Consider the following 26414-nt stretch of genomic DNA (forward strand, 5'->3'; position numbering starts at 1 on the left):
GCCTGCCCTTCTCCAAATTTAGACCAAGGCAGTCACTATAATCTGCATCTTGCATCTTGCCTCAGACATCTCCCTTTTTGTGTATTTCTGCTCTCAGAATCTCAGGGTTTACTTTAAACCTACATACAGTACATCACAAAAATAGACATAGAAATTCAGGACTTTTATTTTACATTCATACATCTATATTTTACAATATAAGCTTAATGCAGTTCAAAGAAGCCCAACCCCAAAAGTTACCTGAAGATTTACAGCTCAAGCAATGTTGAATTTGCAGGTTTTGAAGGTAGATGAAAAGCATTAAAAAAACAAAACAAAAACAAACAAAAAAACAGGACAAGTGCTGTCCTTGAGTCGTACCTTAATAGAACCGGGCTGAATGAATCTTTCATTTGCCACAGTAAAGGCACCTTGAGTACACAGTGTGCATACAAACAAAATCTGGACAATATCACACCCTTCTACTGTAGCTTCTACAACAGACAGAAAACTGTAAACCTTCACTTGCAAAAAAAACAAAACACATTTCTAGACAAATAATCTGAAGCACTTTAAACAAAATATTTTTCTTGCTTATACAGAATAATACCTTAAATTTCAGTTGAAGTCATTTCAACATTAACGCCAGATTGGATTCTGCCCGCAGAAAGCAATCTGGTCTTGATGCAATTGTACAATATTATGTCACAGAATAGTTACGAAATTGCCCATTCAGTGAACGTTCGTTCTAAATTAGCAACAAGTCCCCTATTTAGGTCATCAGTTTGCTTCCTTCAGTTTTGAACACAGCATGGTATCTGACCTACGCAACCAATGCAATAATTCACATCCATGAAAGAGGCAATTATACATGGTGTATCCTGTACATCTATATATAAATTTATAGAGCAAATTCATTGTCCATATCCGCCAGAAATACCTTTTCCCTAAAAAAAATACCATCCTTCAAAAGTTTTCTTAATACTTTCAAAAAAGTATGTTCTTTTATATAAAATATCCTCAAAAACTGGATTTGTGTACATTCCATCCTTTTTTCACCAAAATAAAGCTTTATATACTTCAGAAAGCTTATAAACACTCCCATCTTTATGTATAGACAATAAAGTGACTGTGATAAGAGACCATATCTTGTGATGGTTTCACATGTAGATTAAACCCGTCTAGGATGCCACAGCCTGCCCAAGCGTTTCTCCTCAACGCAGTGTGGCACTAGTTCTTCAAAGCCAAGATGTCCAACTGCTGCTCAGCAGGCCTTGGTCAAGTCTGCAGGCACGTCTCCGGCAGACATGCGGTACTGAATCTTCGTGTTGGTGATGGCGCCGTGCTTTTGCCGAAGGTGAAGTCTCAGCTGACTCTTGTGGCGAAAGTGCAAATTGCATTTCTCACACTAAAGATGAAAAACAAAAATAGAGAATCGTAGTTAAAATCTCTCCACGTGCCTGTACAGCTGAGTACATGCAGCCAGGAAGGATCCCTTTTTTTGAAAGTTAAACTGAACCCACTAGGATTCGTGGTTTTAAATTTAGATCTTTTCGCATTGGGATGCCTGTGCACGTATTATTTAAATAAATACTGGATATACCTGCAACCTGCCTTTTTACCTGTTATCTCACTGACAACTGAAGCATCAATTAAAAAAAGAGCCGAGTAATATAATCGTGAAAAACTAACAATTTCACACCCAATAGTATAACTGGTGTTCCCTTTTTTAGTGTGTTTTTCTCCATGGTTAGTATCTTTAAACTTAGCTTACTGAATTTCCCAGTTACAGGCATTAAAAGTCAACTAATTGTGAAACAAGTCAAACTGCTTCACATCACAGCCACTGTTTGCCTAATCAACCCCTGAAGCAGAGATAACGGGCGATGCCAATTACTGATCCCACGGGCCTTTTAACTCGCATTCCAGTTTGCACTTTATCCACAGCTGTGTTTGCATAGGTTTGTGTATCAGTTTTTGCCAGTTGTTGAATGACATGTCCAACAGTGTTCTTTTCAACAGGACAAAGACAAATGTAGTACACCATCAAAACCATGTTACTTTAAATATCGGTTGATAATGCTAAAACACACCAATATGGCAATTCATACATCGTTAAATTGGGATGTAATGAGTGTAGATTGCACATCATTGTAAAATGAACGGAAAATGAAACGCTAAGTATAACCTATATGGGTCAGGGACACCAGGCTGGCAGCAAGTTGCTTACATGATACGGCTTCTCTCCTGTGTGAATACGGAGGTGGCTCTTCAATGTTTGCAGGTGTCTGAATCTCGTCCCACAGATCTCACATGGGTATGGTTTCTCTCCTGTATGAATTAGCACATGAGCACGGAGGTGGGCAACCTGCAAGACAAGACATTTCAAACATGTCAAGATCAAACAAACAAAAAGAAAGTCCTAAACTCTGCATTATTTGCCATTTTGTCTTCAATGATAGAAGTATTTCTGCTTCGTATATTTGATTTAAGAACGACAAAAGCAGGAGTCTTGAATGTAGCTAGGGATATTACGGTATCAGTGTTCTTGCGTTTTATTTCAGCTGGAAAAATTATATGAAAATCTAGGACTTAAACCTTGCTTCTGTATGGCAGCGCCACTCACCTGTACAAACCGAGCACCGCACGTCTCGCATTTGTATGGCTTTTCTCCTGAGTGAATGCGAGTGTGAGTCTTGAGGTTAGCTGGTCTGTTGAACTGAGCACCACAAATGTTGCAACGATAAGGTTTCTCTCCTGCAATAAGACAAACCAGGAAAACAAAATCAGAGTTATGGCTGCCAAACATGGCCTTGCACTGTTTTTTGGGACTCTTAAATGCAATTCAAATGTTCTGCCTGTAGCAGCAATACTCGCTCCTGGTGCTGGATAGCGACAGCCCATCAGATTTCGAAGCCAGCTCAAAATCGATAAGGGATGAGAACCAGTTGTAAATCAAGAACAATTAAGTCAATAAGTGATTCAATTAAATCATTAAGAGTCCACGGTTGAATGTAAGCCAGAAGACACTGTCACTCTCCAGAGCCAGGGGTGAGGATCATGGCAATATACAACTTCATGATGAATGTTACCAGGTCAATACAGTAATCTGCTCTTCACTAGGGAGAGGGAAATGGAGGATGGAGGGGGGGTTCAGACGTTTACCTGTGTGAACAGTTTTGTGACTGGCAAGGTTTCCTTTGTAGCGGAATGCAGCCTGGCAGCGGTCACATTTATATGGCTTGTCGCTGTGGACCTGAAGTGTGTGTCGTTTCAGAGCATCCTCCTCCACGAACTTGGAGTCGCATTCATTGCAAAAGAAAGTTCCGTTTTCTGTTAGGAAAAAAAAAATACAGAAAATAAATGGAAGGTTCAAGGCCACCAAGCTTAAACTGCTGCATAAAGATGAATATCTATTCAGTAAAGAAGCAGATCTCTGGATGTCCCCATTGCATCTTATCCCAGTTTTAAACCTAAAAGCTCGGGAGGTCCAAATCCAGTGCGTCCTCCCTCAATCTCATTTTCATTGCTGCAGCAGTTCCCCGGCTCATCATTGATTAGAAGTAGGGGTACTGACAGCCCCATCTTTATAGCTGGGTTTTTGGTTTCCTCAGGTGATTTAACCAATAAAGCTCACTATTCAGATCACACATCAGCTCTGCCTTAATCATGGTTTGACCAACGTACTGAAAATGAGAATTGAGCGATATGCCATTTCCCTTACAATATTCAGTTTGAATCTGCCTTTTTAAAACCCCGTTGATATCGGCTGCATTCGAAAAAGAATCCTTACCGCAGCTGGAGTCCGAGTACTCCGAATGAAGTTCTGACATCTCTTCTCCAAAGTGCGAACCAGGAGTGTTGGGACAAACTTCAGAGTGCTGTGGGGACTGAGAGCCACAGGAGGAGCATTTTAAGTGGTTCATGTAGATCGAAGAGTGGCTGTCGTTCCTTGGGGATCCTTCCAGTGTTCTGGGGGGAGAAAAAAGATGAAACATCACAAAACTGCCCCGAGTATTCGTAAATCAGAAAAAAGAAAAATCGCAAATCAATAAATGACTTCAGAGCTTTTCAAAATCCATAATTAAGAAGGCATTTCCACAAATTTAAAACACAAGAGCTCAGCGGTAAATCCAGAGTTCATCAAGAGGATTGGACAGGGAAAACAAAATTCAGCTAGGCGAACATGCTATGGAAATATGCACTCTGCTGCATTCAGCATTCCCAGTCATTAAACATCACAGGCAACAACAGAAGAACAATAATTTATTTGAATCTGGTTTACTGTGCCTTCAACCCGACAGACCGTGGATCCTGAGCTATGGAAGGTATGTTTTGTTTCTCCCCCCCCCCCCCCATCTGTAATGATCTAGTGAGCTTCTAATTCTAAGCATTCTCAGCAAGGAATGTATACTTCCCTTGCTGTGCTATTCATCGGACTACACAAGATTCTTTTTTTGAACAAAGTCGGCATCCTGAAGCAGCGAACTCTTATTTCGTTTCACACAATCGATTTCCCAGACGGCGATAAAGCGGGCTCATCTCTCCACTGAGCCCCGAAGGCAGGGCCCACCTGTTAATGATGTTGTTGAGACGGCTGGCCTGAGGGGTGGGCAGGTCGTCGCCGTGCTCGCTCATCTTGGCGGGAGTCTGCAGGTCCATGTGCTCGGCCTCTCCGGACTGCAGGTAGGCCGGAGAGCCCAGATGACGGGGGGAGCGAGTCTCGGGGTCCTGGGGGCCACCCTCTTCCCCTTTGGAGGCCTGGTTGGCCGAGTTGAGCACGATGAACTTGTACTTCTTCCAGTTGCGCGCCTTGGGGTCCTGAGTTCCCTGGGAGGAAGGCGAGCCAGCGGTCTGAGAGAGCGCTGCGTTTTTGCTACTGCTGGACTCGGTGGGCGAGTTGGGCTGGCAGTCGGACTTCAGCGGGCTCTGAGGGCTGCTCATGAGACCTTTGCGGCTGCCAGAAGAGATGCCCATGGAGTAATGCTGGTGGCTCATGTCGTCCTCTTCCGACAGGGTGTTCTCTTTGCCTTCTTCAGGCTGCTCATGCCCCAGAGAAGAGAAGGCATACTTCCTGGACACCAGTCCAGAGGACTGGGCGGCAACCCTGTGGGCCTCCTTTCTCGCTTCATCATCCACAACCATGTCCCTGGCAGGGTAGGCAGTGGCATGGCAGAGGGCAGAGGAGGTGTTGGTTGCTACCCTGTTGTAGTCTGCCAGCATACTGCTAGTGTTATCAGGGGGTGAACAGTGCTTCTGGTGGGTGGTGCCTCCTTTACTGTAGTCAGGGAAGGGGTTTTTGGCCTCTGGCAGCTTTCCAAGAGCATAGGGGAACCCCTGGACTGGGAGGTGGTTATAAAGGTGGTAGGAATTGCTCGGAGGGTTCACTATGTTGAACATGCCTGGACCGTAAGGCCTCCCATCCCGGAAAGGAGCAGCCCGGCCCGGCAGGTTTTCCACGATTTCATGGGCCCTGTAGCCATGGACATCCTGAGGCAACAGCAAGGGACTGGCTAAAAACTCTTCCCTGGGCAACTTGGCTGAAGAGTCACTGAGGAAAACAAAACAAAAACATACCATTAGACTTAGAGTGTTAAAACGTATACCTTAAAAATAAAAAATTGACTGGACCTTTCCAGACATGCTTGTAAAACCACAAACTTGTGTAAGTGGGGAATGTCCCAGTCTTCCACACAGTTAAAGGAAGTTATTGAGGTTCAACTGCAGCTTAATTAAAAACCCACAAAACTTCAAACAGGAGTCTCTGCTCAGTCATTACAGTGATCTGCTTTGAAGTTCAATTCTGCCTATTTCTTTCTTACCTGGATTTGATAAACCTGTGGCAGGTGTCCACCACATGATCCATTTGCAGGTAAATGGCTGTGTTCATAACAGCCATGATCAAGCTTTCCTTCAATGTGAGGCGAGAGGTGTACATGAACTCCAGCAGAACTGCAAAACCCTCTGAATCCACCTTTGGGTCCAGGCTAATGGCATTCAGGTTGCATTTGAGGGAGTCAGTGAAGATGGTATAGAACAGCCCACTTTGAAATCAAGACAAGAAAGAGTGCATAATCAGTGGTTTACCAATACTTTTCACTGGCAAAAGATCCAATAACAAGCAAGAACAAAATTGTCTTAATATCTGGAATTCAAGAAGTGACACACCCGCGTGGTGACATTGCACACACCGAAAAACTTCTCCCTGCCTGTTCTGTCTTGTGGAGAGCGTTATTTTTTCCCCATGTATAGAATTTCAAGGCAAGACTTGGAAATTCAAAGGCTAGGATTGGAGGGGGTCTGTTTACCTGCAGGCCATGAGTACTGTCTTGTGAGCACGAAAGGGCTGCCTGTTCACCAGGATTGTGACATCCGTTAGGATATCCCTGCTCCGAAGACGATTCAAATTGAGAAGCACGTCGCTTGCATGGCGAGTAAACTGAATGCAGCTGTCAGCTGCACATGCCATTCTGTCAAGATCTGAGGAGGCAAACGAGAAGTCTATGAGAAGTCCGAATACTTTTTTACATGTCTGTTAACCAAAGCTTCCAAATACAGTACTTCCACTCACATTCCGTCTATAGCCGTATTCCGTATATCAGTTATTTCCTGGTTGCATAACTGGAATTAAGTTTTAAATGTATATCGTTCCATGTTTTGGGGGTTTTATTTCCGTGTCGTTAGTCTGTAATTACTTATTGCACCCCGTTAACATTCAATCGATATAAACCAAACAGCACTATTCAAAGTTACACAGTGTCGGCTATTTAAATGCAGCTATTCACAGTTATATAGTCTTCCTTACTAAACCCGGACATCATTAAATGAAGTAACATGTATCATATAAAATCTATTCATAACAGCAGTCTCTTAAACTGTAGAAAGGCTTCGGACAAAGCTACTTTCAGGACTGAAGAACTGAAAGAAGCGTTTTTACACTTAACGGATATATTCTTGCTTAACGTTAGTGTAGGAGAACTGTGATTATGTTATTTTTATATGGTAGTTAAAACCTCCGTGCAACAGTAATATTGATAGTTTTATTTTTTTATAAACTTCAGAGGTGTAAATAAAATCGCATATTTGCGATAAGACTGTACAAAAAATACAATATTAGTTTCAGTTTTGAAAAATCCCATCACCGTTTAGGCAGACGTGAACTTCAGTTTTAGTGTTCCCGTTACTATGGCAACGTGGCCACACAATGGTTCTGGTTGAGGAACTGTTAATTTTGTATTAAGTCACTATAAAAATCATACAATGGTGGCATGCCATCACAAGAATGTTGCCACCATTAAATATCACCCCTAAATCAAGAACTGCCTTACCCTCCATAACCATTTCCATTACCACCGTCTGTCGTTTTGCGGTCACAAAGTTTAAAAGCAGCAAGTTTAGGCTACAAGTAGTAATAGCAAATGTAATTTTCCATGCAACCAATATATCACGTATGCAGGAATTTACACCATAAGCAACGCATTCTTCACCCTTTGCAACTTTGCAGCTACTGTACGTAATGTAGTGTTTAAAACTAGAATATAAACATTCAAACTGCAATGTAGAATAGAATAATAATATGTACCTTTATTTCAAGAAGATAGACATTCTCCTAGGCTCCTCTCCCTTTCATTTTACAGTTTGGTCTAAACATGTTGTAAACCAACTAAGACGTATAAATGGCAATGATTTTTTTTTTTGCTTTTGAGTCTTAATAGCAGGGAATACAGCGATTCAACCTTTCCGGGAATGCTAACTGCAGCCTGGGCGGATTTTCAGAGAACAGTTCTGCTTCTCTTCAGATCCAGAAGCCGCCTTCCTGGAAATCACTTGAATATTTAGAAGACTTTTCAATGAAAACTTTCTTGGCTTTTCGGTACGCATATCTCGAGTTCAACAATAAAGAAAATGCCCCTTTACACCCACGGGTTTTTTTTTTCTAAAAAACGTTATGTCTAAGCTTAAGTTCTTGCTCTCTTTCCTGAGTTACTGTACATATGTTGGCGAGTTAACAAGCTTCAAGACTGCGCTTCTGGATTGTAACTTGTTTATAATAAATTTCAGAACTGTTGTAGGGTAAGCGAGAGATCTGAAATGCGATTTCTGGTCCTACGTAGGACTTTAAAAGGTTAAGGTCAGAGAGAGACCCCGCATCGAAACCATCGTACTCCCACATTTTCAAAAAAAAAACTAAGCAAAACCTCTTTTCTTTTCCGTCGTTTTATTTCATCTTAACGAAAACGTGTGCAGTGCAAATGTAACCCTTACTTCTAATCTGATTAAGTGAATTTCCAGCGAATTCCCCGCTGTCTTTATATAAACACAGTAGCAGTTGCTTTTAAAGACCTGCTCAAACAGAGGGCACCCCCAAAACGACACAATTTCACACGGTAGAACAGAGAGAAAATCTTCTACAGCCAGTAGACGGCGCAGTCCGGCCAGTTGACCGTTTTCACTGAGAGAAAAAAAAACATCCCGTTGAACTTCTGAAAACCACACTTCCAAAAATTTCTCTAGAACGTTGCCACATAAATACAATAACCTCGTTTAGGGGTTACAAGTATTCGATGGTTGCTCTTCCTAATTTGCAAAGGTAAATGTGCAAATTACTGTTTTCCGAAGCAGACTGAGGTATTTCAGTTTTATTGGAAGTTCTGGAAAGGTAACGCATATTAAATATTTACTGTGAACTAGATGTCGTGATTAAATACTCCCTGCATGGTTGCAAAATTGATCTCACACGGACTACTGTTAACTCAGTAGCACTTATACAAGAGACAAGCTCCTTTCGAATTTATCAGACCTTACGTTTTGTAAAATCTAGAACCTAAAGACAGCAATCCTTTTCTTAAAGGTGTTTTCCGGGAATACCATAATTTGTGGTATTGATAAAACCGATGACAAAGTTGTTAAGGAAGAACGGTTATGTATTTCCTCCGCTGGCAGTAAAAACTTCTCCAGCGGGTGTTTCCTTAAACGGTGTACTGTGAAGCTGCGCACCGCTTTCATATGCAGATGTTTGAAGGGTCAAAATTTCACTTGTTCACTGCTGTGAAAGCAGGTTCACATACAAACTTCAAGCTTAAAAAAAACCATGCATCTTATTTTAAACCATTTAATGTGTGGATGTTTACAGGGGGGAAAAAAAACAGCAGTCTACCCATGAGCAAAATCCATGATTTAGAGGCGAAGTTAAAACACCCGCCCCAAATACTACTTTGCGCTCACCCGCTACGAACATTATTTGCATGTTGTACATTCTGCGTTAGCTCAGTGCTAAATACTGTCTCCGTCCAAACCTACATTACTAGGTTTTCTGTCCCACAGTGTAAAAGGAAAAAAAAATCAACTTGTGACATTTAAACACCTATATCTGCCCACAAGTATACGTAAGTAAAGCTATAAATTTCTCTGATCTACTTTTTTACTTGAAGTTCACTATCCACAATGTCACATGTATTGGGCAGTAACTGAAGAATCCTGGACGTTTATGATAGTCTAAGAAAATATTTCACTGGGTTGAAAACGTTACTCGTTTTATAGTTCTGTTTCAGAATATACTGCTCTGGGTCTCCATGAAATCGGAGTGTGCCACAAGGTGGCACTGCTACCCACTCTCTTTAATAAAAAAATTAAAGTTATACAGTAAGTTAAACTGGACATGTTCACTGGATACCTCTATGGGTTTTGAGTTGAAGGAGGAAGATACAGTAAAAAAAGATCTGGGGTTATTTTCTCATCGGAATTTCTCCAACTGTAAGCTTCACTTCATAAAAGCACGACACAATACATTACAAGATAGATAAAGAGGAAGAGGTGTTAGTGGGGCCAGCAGGGGGCGCTCACCCTGTGATCCACGTGGGTCCTAATGCCCCAGTATAGTGATGGGGACACTATACTGTAAACAGGTGCCGTCCTTCGGATGAGACGTAAAACCGAGGTCCTGACTCTCTGTGGTCATTAAAAATCCCAGGGCGTTTCTCGAAAAGAGTAGGGGTGTAACCCCGGCGTCCTGGCCAAATTTCCCATTGGCCTTAACCAATCATGGCCTCCTAATAATCCCCATCTATGAATTGGCTTCATTACTCTCTGCTCTCCTCCCCACTAATAGCTGATGTGTGGTGAGCGTTCTGGCGCACTATGGCTGCCGTCGCATCATCCAGGTGGATGCTGCACATTGGTGGTGGTGGAGGGGAGACCCCATTACCTGTAAAGCGCTTTGAGTGGAGTGTCCAGAAAAGCGCTATATAAGTGTAAGCAATTATTAATTATTATTATTATTATAAACACAGTGTAGGTCTGAAATACACTTTTATAAATCATTTACTCAACTGTAAGTCACTTAAGACCAAATTCTCCATTACAATTCAGACCCAATGAGTACGCAGGGCACTGCTGAGTGGGGTACTCTGCTCAAGGTAACAGGCACCAACAACTCACTCGGGACAGGAGCCCACCATCTATCGGACCAGAGTCCACACAGCCCAAGCCGCTCCTGTACTTCAAAGGGATTTCAATTTAGCTTAAGGGACCACACTTGCAAGTCATATCAGCAATTACCACAAGATGTCACCAACATATCTATGTACGCGCACACATCACAAAATAAAACAAGTTACGGTTCTGTTGCATTCAGAAGGCTCCCTTTTTGTAAGTGGGGAGGAGCAGAACGCTACGGTCTCTGGCAAACGCGATTTCGTTAGTTAGCTCTCTTTAAAACACGAGCTTCCTTGCCTTATTATATATTTTTTTACAAAGATGAAAAGAAATCGGATCGCCTCGCTCATAAGTTTTCTTTTCTCCCCGAGATACGACAAGGTTCATTGTAAGTCACAAGCAATTAAATGCAACTAAACTTTCCCAATCATCTAGTTATGGCAGAAGAGTTAATGTTTTTAATGGATCTTAAAGTACACTTTACGATTTCAAGTTCATTTCCAACACACAATTCCATGCCAAGTTTAAACCACCACAAACAATGGGCACTATCAGTTATTTTCCTATTCTAGCAATTAAATACTAACACAGCATGCAGTCACAAGAGTTTTGGGACCGGCTTAACCCATTAACATTTTAAAATATAAAATTGATCATGAGCGGTTTTCCGTAAACTTGACCATGAACAGCTTTTAAAATGATCTCTCTTGAGAACGCGACAGCTATTCAAACAACTGAAATAATAGATTTACTATGCAAGAACCTTATGTGAAAAACATTGACCCCTACTCAATGAACTGTCTGAACCCGAAAACAGATAGCCAAGCGCTATCCAAGAATAGCGTGTGGAGCAAGTCCAACAAGCGCAGACACTGGGATTGAGGGAGAGGTTCATAAATCTCTACCCGAGGTCTGGGGCTGCTACTCGGCAGTAAGTCTTTCAAGAGGCAAACAGAATGCTCCAGAGACAATATGAAAGTAAACACTATTACAACCAGAAGTCCTTTGGTTTTCTAAAGCGTGTATACCAACATTTAGCGGTACTTTTCCAAACTGTTTTAGACAGAAAAGTTCAGTCGCGCCGCACTCCCGTAAAAAAAAACATGAGTCACAATAAAGAACTTTTTTGCAAATTAAATTGGTTACACAGAAATGTTACATTTAAATTCCAATTGGGGAGAAAATATTTTGTGAATCCTAAAAAAATGTAAGTTCTTTTAGCGTGTAGGAATGCCTTTTGAAAACTTGCGCAAACCAGAAAAAGTTACTTATATTAAAATGGCAATTTAAAAAACAAAACACCTGTTCAATTGGTTGTATAAACAAGCTACATTTTTTGTATATAGCCACACCAGAACAGTGCCGTCATCTATAAATAAACATTTCGTACGGCATGTTCTTGTACCTATTTCAGATTTGCCTCCAACCTTATCCAAATGTTTAGCAAAGGCACGCATCATCATCGTGGTACTGTGGAAAGCTACCAGCTCGCCAAAAAACAATTCAGGAGCTGAGGCGGCGAAGGGGCCACAGCGACAGATATGATATTTTTTGCAACCTGAGCAGACAGGCTTGGCCAGTGCCGAATGATCCCCTCCAGCAGTGACTGTTTCTCAAGCCTGCCATTTAAGAGCCAACACTGAGTCACGCAGATCTCCAAAAATACAACCTCCCTATCAGTGTCAACACTTACTAAAAAGTACCAGACGCCCACTAACCCAGACACCCACCGACTGTTACTTGTGCAGGTGGCACAGTGCCTTACAACAAAGATAAAGGACATAACGTTGGAAAAAAAAAACTAGAAATGGACACAATGTGCAAATACAGTAAGTGCCAGTTTTCACACGCATTTACAAATTCAAAGCAGCACGATTAGGAACACATTTTAGATCACGGTACAAGGTTATATCGTATCAAGCGATACAATGATAAACTTCGAGACTGTACGTGGTTTCATCACTCGATCTAACAAGGTCTCTCCACCTCAGACTACCAGGCAAGAATACAAGAATAGCTATTCCCGTCTCTCTCCATTAGCACCGCTGCAAACCCCTGCTCAGTCTCCACAGAGGCAGAGCAGCCGCAGAGAACAGCACCACAGCGGCGGAGCAGCAGCTACCAACCAGAGAGAGAGAGGGAACTGTCAGAGTACTGTCAGAAGCCAAGACACACAAGATGAACACTGCGCAACAAAATACTGTCTAAAACACCTTGAAATCACCTAGAAACCTCTTTTAAAACACAGTCACAGAAACATTGTGTTTGAACCAAGCCACCTGCAAAGAAAAGTAAAACTTCGCGCCAAATTATTGGCAAAAAAGAATTAAAAAAATCACCTGGTAGGGCTTTCCTAGAAACTTCTTGCATCACCACTTCTAAGAACCCCAGTTCTAAGAATCAGAAGAGCTCAATTCTCGGAATTTGAGCTTGCGACTGTACCATTCTCAGAGGGCGGGGGAGGATCACTGTTTTCCGCGGGGCATTTCAGCAGCATTCCGCGAGAAAGCTTTTGGTGGCCCGGGTAGGGACTGAATTAACAGAGAGTTTACCATAAAAAGAGAGACGTTTTTTCCTATTATTTTATGATTAAGTTTTGCAAAACGGGGGAAAAATAAGTGGCTCTTGCACTCATGTCCCACTTGGTTGTGGACGCTTCCAGACAGAGACGGTCACGTGGGTAGACTTACAGTCGACGTAGCCAGTGAATTTAGCCCTGCCTCAAAATTCTCAGAACTAATTTGCTATTCCGTGACATAAGCACAGTGTCTGCACATTGCCCGTCCTAATACTAAACCGATTGCCATAACATATAGAGAACATAGCAGGGGTGGTTATACACTTGGATACATGTTCTTACTGTTCACTTTTATAAGTGTGTTTTATTTTTGTTCCGTGTGTTCCCTTTTTTGCTGTTGCGGCCGATTTTTTTTGGGTAAAATTCTCCGTTTTTAACCTTACATTGCCTGTGGATTTGGGCCCGTCATCCTACAAGGGTTTGTTTGGAGCTGGAGATCATGAGCCGAAAAAACATTGTGCTTACAAAGTTCTTTTTTTTAATTTGGAAGGTGCGTAACATGTAAATGCATCTATTTTCCCTTTTAAAGACCTAAGCGACAGGCTGCAGCATGCAGTCTGTTGTGTATTTTCACCCTACACTTAGCAAGGTTAAATCTCTGTCAAAATGTGCATGTCATTGGTGATGGTGCTTTTCTGTACAAGTGTAAGTGGAATATCGTGATACGCGAGGCTTTGAATTTAATCTTGGACTTCCAAAAGACATTGTAGCTGTGATGTTTTATGTTATTTGACAAGTACTGTATATTGTGTGTGCTATTAAAACGTCACATAAACGTAGCGAACACTTATTGATTCGTTGCACAAATCACGAAATGCTTTGATGTCAAACCTGAGTGAGAGAAAAAGCCTAATAATGCTGCTTTATTGTGCAAATAAATCCTTCAAAATTTTTCAAAATTACGTGTAAAGCGGAAATTAACTCTGCATATTGCGCACTAGGGGGAAAATACTCTAAAACTGAATTTAAAACTCAATCTAAAGTTTCCTAAATTTAATGTTAAGAAAACTAATAATATCACGACCAATGTGGCGAAAGTACACTTGCACTGCAGCGTCATATATCGTTGATCGTTGTGTCTTAGTAATGTACCAGCGCTTTTGTCAGAATGGGTCACCCCGGAATGGCCTAACGTTATGGGGTGTACAGACGTGGACTGGAGTCGAGCATTTGGATAGTTTGTCGGTATCGCTTTGAAACTCACTACTGCTAAAAAACTACAGGTTGTCATAAGGCTTATGATTACGTCAATAATTTCTAGATTCTCTCCTCTCTGCATTTTCTGCTTAAACACGGCGAAGTCCTACTTAAAGAAAACAAATCTGAACAGTTAGTGAAATAAGTGCAAACACTGACGGAAACAAAATACACGGAATCCCTGCAAAAATTAGGTGTATTCAGTAACACCTTGGAGCCCAAGGCGTAGATTACCGTTCTCAATGGTGGTAATTCTCAAAAGACTCGTTACAGTGACTTGTAAAATACGTTACAAAAAAGTAGTCTGACTTAATGACAAGTGGAACTCCGGTTTTCCGCAACTGGACGGTGGTCTAGTGCTGCCGAGTATGACAGTATTATTACAAGCTTTTGAAATCTGTGCTTGGAATACAGCACTTGTGTCCTGCATCTGTGTTATTGCGAAGTTGTAGTGTCAAAGTGTGCACTGCTGTCAACACGCATCGTAATGTGTCGACAGGGCATTGTCTGTTGCAAAGCGTCAATTTTTTTTTATTCTGCAGTTCTGAGTTTGTATAAAAATGTTGTGTGCACACACTGCTACGCTTCTGCTTGTGTTGTGCCTCATCAGTGTTCGGACACCCAGGAATACCTGAGCAAGGAACTCCCATCCAAGGAAACTTCTACTGCTACTTAGAAATGTAACCAATAATAAAAATAAATCCGTTTCGAGATAGTACCGAACCCATAAAACGTTTCAGTAACAGGCAAACGTGTTGAAAGTCATAACACCGAACACGTGCTAAGTATTACAGGCCTAATGCTGGGTAAACTGTTCCCAAAGCAGATTAAAACTTTCTGCCCGTGTTCGGTGATAAGAAGAGGATTCGGCGCCTCGCTCAATTGAGCTATCAAGAAATGTAGACTATATTAAAGGCTTACATTTTAATAATGTATTGCACGTGTTGTCATGTAAATCGATGAGCGGCGGGGGTATTTCAGATATTCACGTGAGTGGTGTGCCAATACTGTTTACACTGCTTATTTCTCAAAGAACGTTTCGTTATATATCCCTTGAAACGTGTAAGATCAAGGTCAAGTCTATAATTTTAGAACTGTTGAAGAACAAGGTCATTAATAGATACTGAGTTTGTAATTTGTTTTCAATTACTGTAGATGGTAACAGTGTAACCCAAAGAGAATACAACCCTCTTACGTCTAACAGGCTGGCATACGGCCAATCTCATTGGAGTTAACAGAATACTGTGTTTTTTGCATATTGCCTTAGTTTTTATCTGATGCTTTATGAAATAAATTTACTTCGTCTTTTGAAAACCAAGATAAAAGTTTTTTTTTTCCGATTTGCACTTTCTTCAAATACCTACGAACAGGGCATAAAATACGTGTCGCTTAAAAATGAAACCTTTAGGTGAAAATACAATACAATTAATCAGAGAGATTACTTCAGGTATACCAAGAATAATAATGTCAACGCGGCTTGACGATGTGCAAGTAATTTCAAATCGAGCAATGTTTTCATTTTTTACTGCATAGTATAATCAGGGTAAAATAGATTAATTACCACTGAATTCATACATTTATTGTTGAAATTGCACAGATATGTTTATGTAAGCATTCTTAATATCAATAATCCTATGTTGGGTTTTAGTATTAAAGATAAATGTAAACATAAATTCGCGCATGGAAAGTAGCTTATCTGAAATACCTGAAGCTTCCTTTCGCAAAAGAGAAACGTTAACCCACGGACTACAAAACCAGGAAGACAGACACTTTTACGTTTAAATGTAGTGTCGCTGTCGGGCTTGTACACCATTTATCCAGTCTAAGCGGTTCTTTAAAATACGTTAACACATTCTATACAAACCTAACATTTTCTCAGAGCTCTTATTTAGACCACAGCGCGATTTCCAAAACAGGAGGATTGCAATAAAACTTGTAAAATGATTTTTAGGTTTGATTTGAGTCTTTTGTCTACTTTCAGGTCTAACCAGTTGACAGCGCATTTTGCATAAACCTGGTCTACGACGCATTCATTTTTTTTTCTTTTGAAAATCATTCTGTAATCAATGTCTTACTTTAGAAAAAAATAGTTAATGCAAGTCCCGTGTCACCAGAAAAACCATATCACCTTAAACTACTCTTTTTCATTCCATATTAAATATTCTATACAGAGTACATAAATTGTTAAAAGGGCACTGAAGAAGTGACGTAAAATAATTGCTTATGATGTTGGTGGATGGCGACTTGTGATACCTCGTTATGCGATTTGTTATTGTGGCCTCTTCCATCTGATGATACTTCAGATATTGCAACAATCACCTTCAGATCCGTAAAATATTAACTCGTTTTTCTTTCGGTACTCAAAATACATCTGCAAGAATTTATTTTTTTCAGCATAGCGATTTCTAAAAACTTTTAACGTTGACTACAGATGCCACATTAAAAAAATACAGCATGATACAGCGAGCGAGTTTGGTAACACAAGTTCACTGCTGATTGGATAAGCGCGATATACAAAGCAAAGTCTGTAGTTCAAATAATATACGTCCAATTAAATACACTTTGCCTATATGACTTATGTTTTTCAAGTAAGGTTTGAAACTGGATGATTTTTGGCAGGTGCTTTTCATTTTGATGTCCACGGTGTGAGCTTATAACTAAAGAAGTGTTTTATGGTAGGAAACTGATGTTAGTTCGTAATTTGAGTACAATTTGTATTACATGTCTGTGCATATTTCAATATATACTGCATTATGAATTTAATATTGCGTTTTGGGCTTTAACCTACAAATGCATGTACATTTTAGCAAAAAAATGATTCAATGTCACTCAATAAAATTATCATCCATGGTAAGAAGTACAGAAGTGGTCTGAATTATTCAGTGCTTTTTAACATGCATCAAACAGCTGTAAAAATTCTATTTTTAAGCGTGTGTTATGCAACAAGTTATACAATAAGTTAAGGTTTTTGTAATAAATGTGAACAAAATTGCTTTTACTCTTTGAGAATGGGTTAAAAGGGCTGCATGTACTAGCCTGATCAAATCTTTATTCTGGTGCTTATGCATTTTAGCAATTCATCTCTCTTTTTTGTACAATACCTTTGCATGGGGGATGTTTTGTTGTTTATTTCGTCACAGTATAAATATGCTTCACTAGAAAAATGCAACATCTCAAAGGCCTGCATATCAAGGAAGCGAAGGAAGTGAGATTAGACGTACAGTAGGCTGTACAACACAGAACTCATATGCAGTTGAGACGTAGTAGCCATATAAATTTCCAGTGGAATACAAAATGTTGCAGATAAACAATTACTTAACAAATACTTAAGACTTCAGTATAGAACTTTAAATGGGCTGCCCTCCACGTACTTGCAATTATTTCTAGCTAAACATCTCTTTCCAATTTATCAACTGATGATGGACAGACATGAGTGGGAATGACAATGTATCAGACATGCCCACAATGAGCATTTTTTCCTTCTTCAGAGGTCCAGCTGGTCACAATTCAGACAAGACACCTGAATGAGCCCGTTCTGAAACTCGCAAATTGATACAGCACTGATTCCCAATTATAAATCCCCTTCGACTGTTTAAGAACTGAAATCACATTTACAAACACAACCCAAACAGAAAACTAAAAGGAATGATCCTGTGATTAAGAACTCGGCTAGAGAGAAAAAAAAACAGAAGACACGGTGTTCATTCAGGACCAGGGTCGGGACTCAGTGGCCCGTTCAGAAACGTCTGCCGTTAGTTTTTACAGAATATTACGACAAGTGCAACAGCTCGGCCCGCAGCCGAAGAGTGATGATAAGATCCAGGTATGCAAGTTGACGCTCTGGTATTTGTTCAAAAAGAAACAAAAAAAAAATGGTTCATGCAGCTCAGACCCCCTACAGCCAAAAAAGAAGTTCCCTTCCTCCAAGCGAAAAAGAAGTTGGGACGTGAAGGCTGACAAATGGCAGGCAGCCATGTGCCGATGACCTCCTTGTGCTCCTTGGGGCAGAGCTGTAGCAAGACCAAGGTGCCATTGATGCCCTGCGGGGCAGTATTGGTGATACTGCATCCACCCTCTGGGTTTTTGCAACTCTTGGAATGTAGTTGTGTACGGGTTTGGCACAGCTGACTGTCCTCCAAAGCTGGCATGTTCTGCCAGATTCATCAAAATTTATTCAAGACAGATTTCTGCCTGTCCATGACATTTGTTCAAGGAGGGTGGTATTGTTTCTTTGTTTTTGGTGGTAGACGTCACCCCCCAACAAATAACAACATCGCAGCTTGGTCTTGCCATGGCCGGTAATGAAGAACACTCAGAAAGTATAGGTTATCCTCGAGTGAGCTGAGAAGGCATTAAAATAAACTTTTTTTCCCTGGAATCCATAGATAAACACTTTGTGCTAGGAATGAAAGAGATCAGGTTGATCTGGTCTACATAATGTACACAACATAAGAGACAAGTAGGCAACAGAAATTATCCTATTCTTTTTATTTGGTAAGATTTAAGGTCATAGTTGTGTGTCTGTATATTTATATACAGGTTGTATAAGCACAGTTACTCGAGCTTTCATCAGGCATAATTTGTGGTTTGCAGATGTCTGATTTTAGGAAATGGTGTTATGACACTTCCTTTGAATTTAAACACTTATGATTTGTTGAAGTATTGGGTGGAAATGTTACAGATTCTTGAATGAGCAGTATCATTTAATACGTTTTAATTCATATAGTCTCAAGACTAAATGGTAAGTGATCTATCAACAAAAATGAAGATTAATGTTCATTTCTGTGCAGTTCATAAAACTTTATCTGTTGTTGTTTATTTAAGCAGACTAACATAATAAAGTACTAATAGAGAGAGAAAATCTTTATTATTTTTTGGGGGGTGGGAGGCAAGTTGTTTTACAGTAGCAGTGTTAGTGTGCAGACGGACAGAAGAAAAAAACGACAGGAACAACAACATACATACAGATTTACATAGAAAGTCAAGTGTCAAGTAACGATATGACTGCAGGTATGAATGAGAACTTAAATCTGTTGGTTTAAGATGGGGAGTCGGTATCTGTGTTCTGATGGGAGTAACTGGAAATTAAGAAACAAAGGGTGTGAAGGATCATCGTAGATAGATGGATTTTGCTTAATGCAAAACAACATGAATGATGGATGTAGGAGAGGGCTGGAAGATCGGCGCCAATGAGCTTCTGACATATTTTCACCAGGCTGCCTGGTTTGTTCTTGCTTCTCAGGTTCAGGTTGCCAAACCAGCAGATCAGGGTAAAATTGAGAACATATTCAAGGAAGGAACGAAGGAACTATATATATATTTTATAAATATATTTTATTTATTCAGTTATTTAACCATGGTTTATAAATAGAGTATTTATAGAGTAAATAGAGTAAGATTAGGGGATATGTAATAAGTATTCACCTTTTGATAGTTTCTTTTTAGTTATAATGGAGACCTAATGTATGACTCATTTTGTTAGAATCATACATTTGAAAAACCAGTGGTTAAGAATATAGCCACTGTAAAAGCATTGCAGTAGTATTAGCAGCAACCTAGTGGACATCAACCATTCCTTATTTTCACCAGCTAGAAACATTTCCAACTTGTAGCCTAATATCAGCTTCTAAGCAGGTTTAGGCCTGGTCAATTCTGGCATGGGTTACCTCCTAGGAAAACAAAGGTACTACTGTTAGTGGTGCTGGTGGCTCTCCTCCTTCTGGATGAGAATTTCCAAACCAATGTCCCGGTATAGTGATTGTAGTGATTGGGGAGACTATGCTGTAAAAGGATCTTTTGGTGAGATATTAAACCAAGGTCCTGTTATTAAAGATCCTGTTGCACTGCTTTTAAAGGTTGGTGTGTTACATCTAAATTCCACTTTGGAATTGTATAATCTGGCCTGCCTACATTTCTTAAATTACAGCCCTTAAATCAACTGTTGAAGCAATTTCTTCCCTCTCTGCCTGCGGCCCGTCACCCAGCTGGGTACTACATCTTAGTGGTGATTGGAGTGAAGGCCCTCCAGTGTGTAAAAACACTCCTGGATCCTTTGTGATGAAAATGAAAGTCAAATACAAATTAAAGTAACCAGCCTGTTTCAATCATTTGTAGTAATTAAAGATGTACTACTAATGAAATTAAAAAAACCTGTCAATCAGACCGACCAAGAGAATTTTGTACTTGCATTTGCACCCTGAGATACTGTACATTTGCACACATTATGACCCAGTCAGGTCCTCCCAATAACCTTGCATAGTATTATGAGCTACTGTATATATAAAACATTAAACTTCATATGAATGCTGGCATAAGTATATTGCACAGGAAGTGAATTACTGTACATAGAGCTCCGCTGCGACCCTGAATTGGATGAAGTGGTTAGAAAATGGATGGATGTAGATTTTAATCTCAAAACTAAGCATTAAGCATGCAATGAGAACAAAGTTTCTTCATTCTCTTAGAGAATCCTTGAAATGTAAGGATATCCTGATCTTTTTACTAACTAACAGACCATCCAGATAATGTCCATCCAGATTTATATAAAAAAACAGGCACTGTGGTAATATGCGGGCTGCAAGCGTTTTTCACGCAAACTCTTTTAGAACTTCAATTGAATGATTGAATGAATCTTCTACTTTGAAACTGACTTTCATCACATTCAAGTATCCCTAAGCACTTCGCAATTAATTCCCATCAGAACCAATTACCACACACTAACGCACAGCTGTGATATGGATAAAGCAGCAGCTTTTTTTTTGCTGTGACACAACATGTAACAGCCTGACCATGAGACCAGCCGACGATGAAGCAGAAGACAGGAGAGAAGTTTTGCGTGAAGAGATAGTGTTTGTCAAAGAGTTACGCAGCACAGTTTAGATGCGGTGCCAATGTCACCTTTCTGCAATAGTGGTACCATGGGTTCTGGTCATATTTAGAGACAGGATTTGAGTTCGTTCAACCTGCAATTTCCATGTTGCTTTATATGTTACTTGTGTATCCATATATTAATTTGGTTTGCAATTGAAACTGGACGCATTGTTTGTCATGAGAAGGCTAAAGTGACATCCCTCGCCTGGAGTTTGAAAACTGTATTTATCCCTTGACTTAGGGGGCTGGTCTTCTGATGCAGCAAGTTTGTAAATTGTTTTTGTAAATAGCTGGGCTATTTGGCTCCAGCTCTTGTAATTCAAAATCTGACTGTATGTAATAAACAATTTCCTGTTTACTATGCTTGGTTTACTTTCATTGCTAACTAATTCTTCCAGCAAAAAAATAACTCATAGAGTTTTGTCAAGGGGAAAGCTGTCACATGTGGCTCAGATGCTTATAAACCAAGTGGATGAAGGCAATAAAACTCTTCACTCCCTGATTGTGTGATCATATTATGGGAAACTTTCACATGCTTTTTTCTCTAGTATAGTTAATAAAAACTTATAAAGTGATAGATAACATCATAATATCCAACACTACAGGATATATAACCTTTAGAAACTGAACAAAATAATAGAATACCCCTTTATATTTCTGTATGACTGACAGTCTTTGAAAAACTGAAAAATAAAGATGAGTCAACAAAAGCAGGCCAACTATTTCTTCCAGCTGCTGATTTAGGCAACCCTGTGGTGTTTTTTCCAAAAACAGAAATGATTAAGAAATAAAGTGAAAAGTCCTTAACAAACAGATGTCTAGTATCTGGTGTTCATTTTTAGAGATGGCCGCTAGCTTTGGTAATGAATTGCCACATGAAATGTCCAGGAAATAAACAATTTTAGCAATGAGGCTTTTGTATGCCTTGTGCTGGCCTGGACTAACACTTGGACTGAATGTTTCACATACTGGTGAACCTCAGACCTGTTTCAACATCGGATACATTCATATGTACCTGGTACTTTGGGGGAAGGGTAGTTACCCTAATATGGTCATAAGGGGCTTTTGCATCCCAAGTATAGGGTTTAGTTAGCAATGATTCTGAATGCAATAAATAAAGTTTGTTTTTCACACATGCTGAAAATTTTAAATATCCCCATTATTTTGGTCAAAAAACAACGTTCAGTCAGGAAGGGGAAAAGAATGCCATAGAATAACAGACCATACCTGTGATAACTGGTGGTTAAGATCAATCAGGTTACACTCCTGATATAAGCTGATGTCCCAGTAAGAAATTTCATGGTAAAGATTAGAGGCAAGAAGATGTATGGCCTTTTGTCAGCATACTCGTTAACATCTTTCCCGTAGAAGGCTCCACAGCCGAAACATTGTCTTTCCTTTGTTCTCTTTTCAGCATGGCATAAACCTTTACTTGGATTGAAGTGAAGGGACAGCAGATTTAAGGATGGGGATAGTAGGATTTGGACAGGTTACTTTTCCATTCTGGGTTTGTGCTGATCTCTTAAAACAGTTTAGTTTTTTTATGTTTTGTGTTATTACCATATTCTCATTTTCCTTTGCTTTCATCCTCCACATACTGAGCAATTGGAGAAGAAAGTGGTCCAACATGATAGACAGTAAGATACAGTACCTACACCAGATTCCATAAGTGGAAAATAACTTCATTCCAGTTTTTCAGCCTTATGTTAATGGGAAATATCTGTCATGCCAAGGTTGAGTAATAATTATTAAAAACAAACTCCAGTGACCTCCTGTGACTACAAAGTGTTGATTACACAAAGACAGCATGGAAATTTACTCCTTTCTTATTTCACCTTTAAAAGTAGCTGTAGGCTGTTCTTTTATGCTGATGCATAGTGACAATTCATATTTTACAAACATGCTTGAAATACACATACAGATCTATAGAAAAGGACAAGGCCCAGATTTTGGAATTTCTAAAAGACTACATATCATATCTAGTTCCTTTACTATATTTGTGATTATCACCTACTCAACACAGTACTCCTGTGTCAAATACTGTAGAATTCTGCACTCTCTCTCGCAAATCCTGTTACATTCCCAAATCCACTGTTTCACGATCTTATTCCAAACTAAACCCATCACACTCTTACCTGCACCAGATTCGACAAATTCTCACTCCCAGACCAATTATCCAACCATATCCCTTTCCCTTCAGTATTTAAAGTTCCCTCACACACCAACCCATGCTCACTACTGAGAAGCCTCCTGTAGAATTCTCTTGTGCGTGTCTAAACCTTTTTGACTGGTTTCCCCCAGTTCCTCATCTTGGCTCCTGCCTTTTTTGACCACGCTCTTTGGATTTCGCTTTTGGGATTGTCTTTCTCGGATTTCCCCGGTTACCGGACTCAGTGCTCCTCCTGTCGACTGGATTACGATATCTTTTGGGATATTGTCCCTGTGCTACTTCACATTCTGCAGGATTCACGGCTACGCATAAGGATCCTCAGATTCTACCTATCAGTTTTGTGACAGAATAGTCAGCCTAATTAAAATGGATCCAGCTGACCAGAACAATCAATTTTCTATTCTCCAAGAACACTCCCGGACCCTGGGCCAGCTAACTGCGGCAGTCCGGCAATTAGTAGACCACATCGCACAAGCACCGCCTCCCCAACCTTTCCCATTCTTGTCCCCCCGCTTCAAGCACCTGTTAATCCTCTACTCCCTCCTCCCTTAGGAAAAATTTGATGGGGACTCCTCCAAGTGTCAGAGCTTTCTGACTCAATGTTGGATGGATTTCCACATCCGCCCAGACTGCTTCCCCGTGGAGAGAGAGAGAGAGTTGCTTTCATGGTATCTTACCTCACTGGACAAGCTCTGGATTGGGCCGCACATCTCCTCTCTCGGAACGCTCCCGAGACTGCTAACATCCACCTTTTTCTGACGGCGCTACACTCAGTCTATGGGCAATTTCACTCTCACCACCTTATTGCCACATGTCTCACTTCCCTCACTCAAGGATCTTGCTCTCTTCAGGCCTTACAGCTACGGATAAGGATCCTCCCATTCTACCAATCGGTACTGTGTCATACTGTGTATATGAAACTTTGAGGTAAATAACACTTTGTTTTATTTTGTACAGTACAAAAAAGAGCTGTCACTGTTTTTTTTTACGTGTATCTGGTATATGGAACCAACCTCTTTCCTTTTCTTGTGTAGGGGGCCCCAAAGCATTGTGACCAGTGCTACAAAATGGGATTTGCCTTTAAGTGTGCTTTCTCAGACTACTTTCCATGTGGCACAATGTGGACAAGATACTATATAGGATATTAAGGAGGTAAACCAAATTACCTTGCAGAAGCCTTTATACTGTACTTTGCTCAAGCACTTATGCAGGATATGGCATTCTATGCATGAACAGTGTCACACTGAGAATAATGTCTGTTGTCCACTTGCCCTTTTTCTAATGGCTTTATCCAATATAGGATTGCAGGGGAGCCGGAGCCTATCCCAGCAAGCAGTGGGTGAAAGATGGAATACACTGCAGATGGGATGAAATTCCATTGCAGGGAATTTTTATTCAGATTTCATCACTTGGCTTAAATCGTTTGGAGTGAAATAACGATTTAACGGAATAAATCGTTCCGAAATAACGGAAGAGGTGTTAGTGGGGCCAGCAGGGGGTGCTCACCCTGTGGTCCATGTGGGTCCTAATGCCCCAGTATAGTGATGGGGACACTATACTGTAAACAGGCGCCGTCCTTCGGATGAGACGTAAAACCGAGGTCCTGACTCTCTGTGGTCATTAAAAATCCCAGGGCGCTTCTCGAAAAGAGTAGGGGTGTAACCCCGGTGTCCTGGCCAAATTTCCAATTGGCCCTTACCAATCATGGCCTCCTAATAATCCCCTTCTATGAATTGGCTACATTACTCTGCTCTCCTCCCCACTGATAGCTGATGTGTGGTGAGCGTTCTGGCGCACTATGGCTGCCGTCGCATCATCCAGGTGGATGCTGCACATTGGTGGTGGTGGAGGGGAGTCCCCATTACCTGTAAAGCGCTTTGAGTGGAGTGTCCAGAAAAGCGCTATATAAATGTAAGCAATTATTATTATTATTATAACTCGTGTATCATGTCCATGTGCATTGTGTAGGTAAGTATTGTTCTAATTTTTTGCTTACTCATTCTATGCTATCGAGGATCAGATTTTCAAAAAAGGAGAAGAAGAAGCAAACAGATTTTATTCACTAACAGTTGAGTTTCAAAACAAACATGTGAAATCCTGCATTGCTTAATAATCACAAGTTTAACTGCAGATTGTTTGCAGTTGTTGCTCCAGTTAATGAAGCAATAGTTTCGGAAGCAAAGTTAAACCAGGAAAGACATTAACACAAATTTGTTTGAAGATTTATCCTGAAATTAATATTCTCTATTGAAAGTATTTTAAAATGTGTTGTATATTTTATATGTGTAAAAGATAAGCAAATAACTAGATTATAGTCACTTGCCTTTCAAAAGGGCTAACACGTTTTGGAAAACACTGTATTAATTCTGTAGACATAAAATCTATATTGTCACAGACTATCTATCAACAGAAAATGACTAATTGCATTTAGTCTGTAAAAGCTCATGTGAACCCATACTGTATGTGAATTCCTGATTAGCAGGTGTTTCTGGAAAAAAAGCACTGTGATCAAACTCTAACAAGAAGACTGTGTGGTGGTATGCACTGCAAAGGTGCTTTTAACTTGCACTTCAAAATATTCTACCACTTTGAAGTCCCCAAAAATTTCAACAAGAAAGCAACAGCTTTTCTTTGATAGATGCCTTAGCTTCGAGTGATGGGATGAGTCCTACCTCATAGCAGAGGACAATGCAGGGTTTAAAGGATAAATATTTAATTGTCTAGTTATTCAAAACAGAATTTGAGTTTTGAACGACTAGAATCCGAATGTGAAATTCTGAAGATGTTGTCTGTTCAAATAAAATTCTGCTTTGTTTCGAGGTGTTCTTAAAGTGCATTGGACTGTCTTTCTCACTATCCTCATGTTGTAAAACCTGCAGTTGCTTCTAGTGGTAGAAACAGTGCTCAGAAGCTAACTGCTCTCATCTTAGTTTCTAGTTCACTTACAGTACCTTGCCTACATGAGTTATAAAGGAGTGTTATGTGTGGCTATATACATGAGTTCTATTCCTGAACCTCGAGGCTTCCTCGGTAGGAAGCAAGCTTGAGCACTAAACTTTCATCAGCTCGGCTCAACTCTGTAACCTTTGGTTTAGCAAGTGGGAGGGGTGCACGGGGTCTTCCTGCAAAAAGCTTGTCAGAGGTATCAGGTACATTTACATGAGAACATTAGAAATAAGAATAGGC

The 26414-nt window shown here is 40.2% G+C and overlaps 1 protein-coding gene and 1 long non-coding RNA gene across 5 annotated transcripts; one reads left to right on the top strand and one right to left on the bottom strand.

Moving 5' to 3' along the window:
* Positions 1-144: 144 nt before the first annotated feature.
* On the bottom strand, positions 145-24041 carry bcl6aa (BCL6 transcription repressor aa). 4 transcript variants are annotated; one of them, XM_088616665.1, is made up of 9 exons: positions 23906-24041; positions 6288-6459; positions 5802-6023; positions 4553-5530; positions 3773-3951; positions 3145-3312; positions 2606-2736; positions 2210-2347; positions 145-1387 (listed from the first exon to the last, which is right to left on the bottom strand). In XM_088616665.1, exons 2-9 carry the CDS (start codon positions 6446-6448, stop codon positions 1244-1246), a joined length of 2121 nt encoding a protein of 706 aa, XP_088472791.1. In that variant the 5' UTR covers positions 6449-6459; positions 23906-24041; the 3' UTR covers positions 145-1243. The 4 variants fall into 4 exon arrangements, with proteins under 4 accessions (XP_088472791.1, XP_088472790.1, XP_088472793.1 ...); XM_088616664.1 differs by lacking the exon at positions 23906-24041 and adding an exon at positions 12753-12911; XM_088616667.1 differs by lacking the exon at positions 23906-24041 and adding an exon at positions 11819-12684.
* Positions 24042-24047: 6 nt separating this feature from the next.
* Positions 24048-24660, top strand: LOC148677002 (uncharacterized). Its single transcript, XR_015929512.1, has 3 exons — positions 24048-24155; positions 24263-24380; positions 24529-24660. It is a non-coding gene; the product is annotated as an uncharacterized LOC148677002 (long non-coding RNA).
* The last annotated feature ends 1754 nt before the right edge of the window (positions 24661-26414 follow it).

The sequence above is a fragment of the Lepisosteus platostomus genome, chromosome 2 (assembly GCF_059453375.1).
Source record: "Lepisosteus platostomus isolate fLepPlt1 chromosome 2, fLepPlt1.hap1, whole genome shotgun sequence".
Lineage (NCBI taxonomy): Eukaryota > Metazoa > Chordata > Actinopteri > Semionotiformes > Lepisosteidae > Lepisosteus > Lepisosteus platostomus.

Bases quoted from the DNA above. Each gene is read 5' to 3' on its own strand.
- bcl6aa (XM_088616667.1), bottom strand. From the start codon at position 11,876: ATGATGATGCGTGCCTTTGCTAAACATTTGGATAAGGTTGGAGGCAAA. The intron at 3,952-4,552 runs GTGGGCCCTGCC...TTCTCCCCCCAG, and splicing joins CTCAACAACATCATTAACAG to AACACTGGAAGGATCCCCAA. The intron at 3,313-3,772 runs GTAAGGATTCTT...TTTTCCTAACAG, and splicing joins GTACTCGGACTCCAGCTGCG to AAAACGGAACTTTCTTTTGC.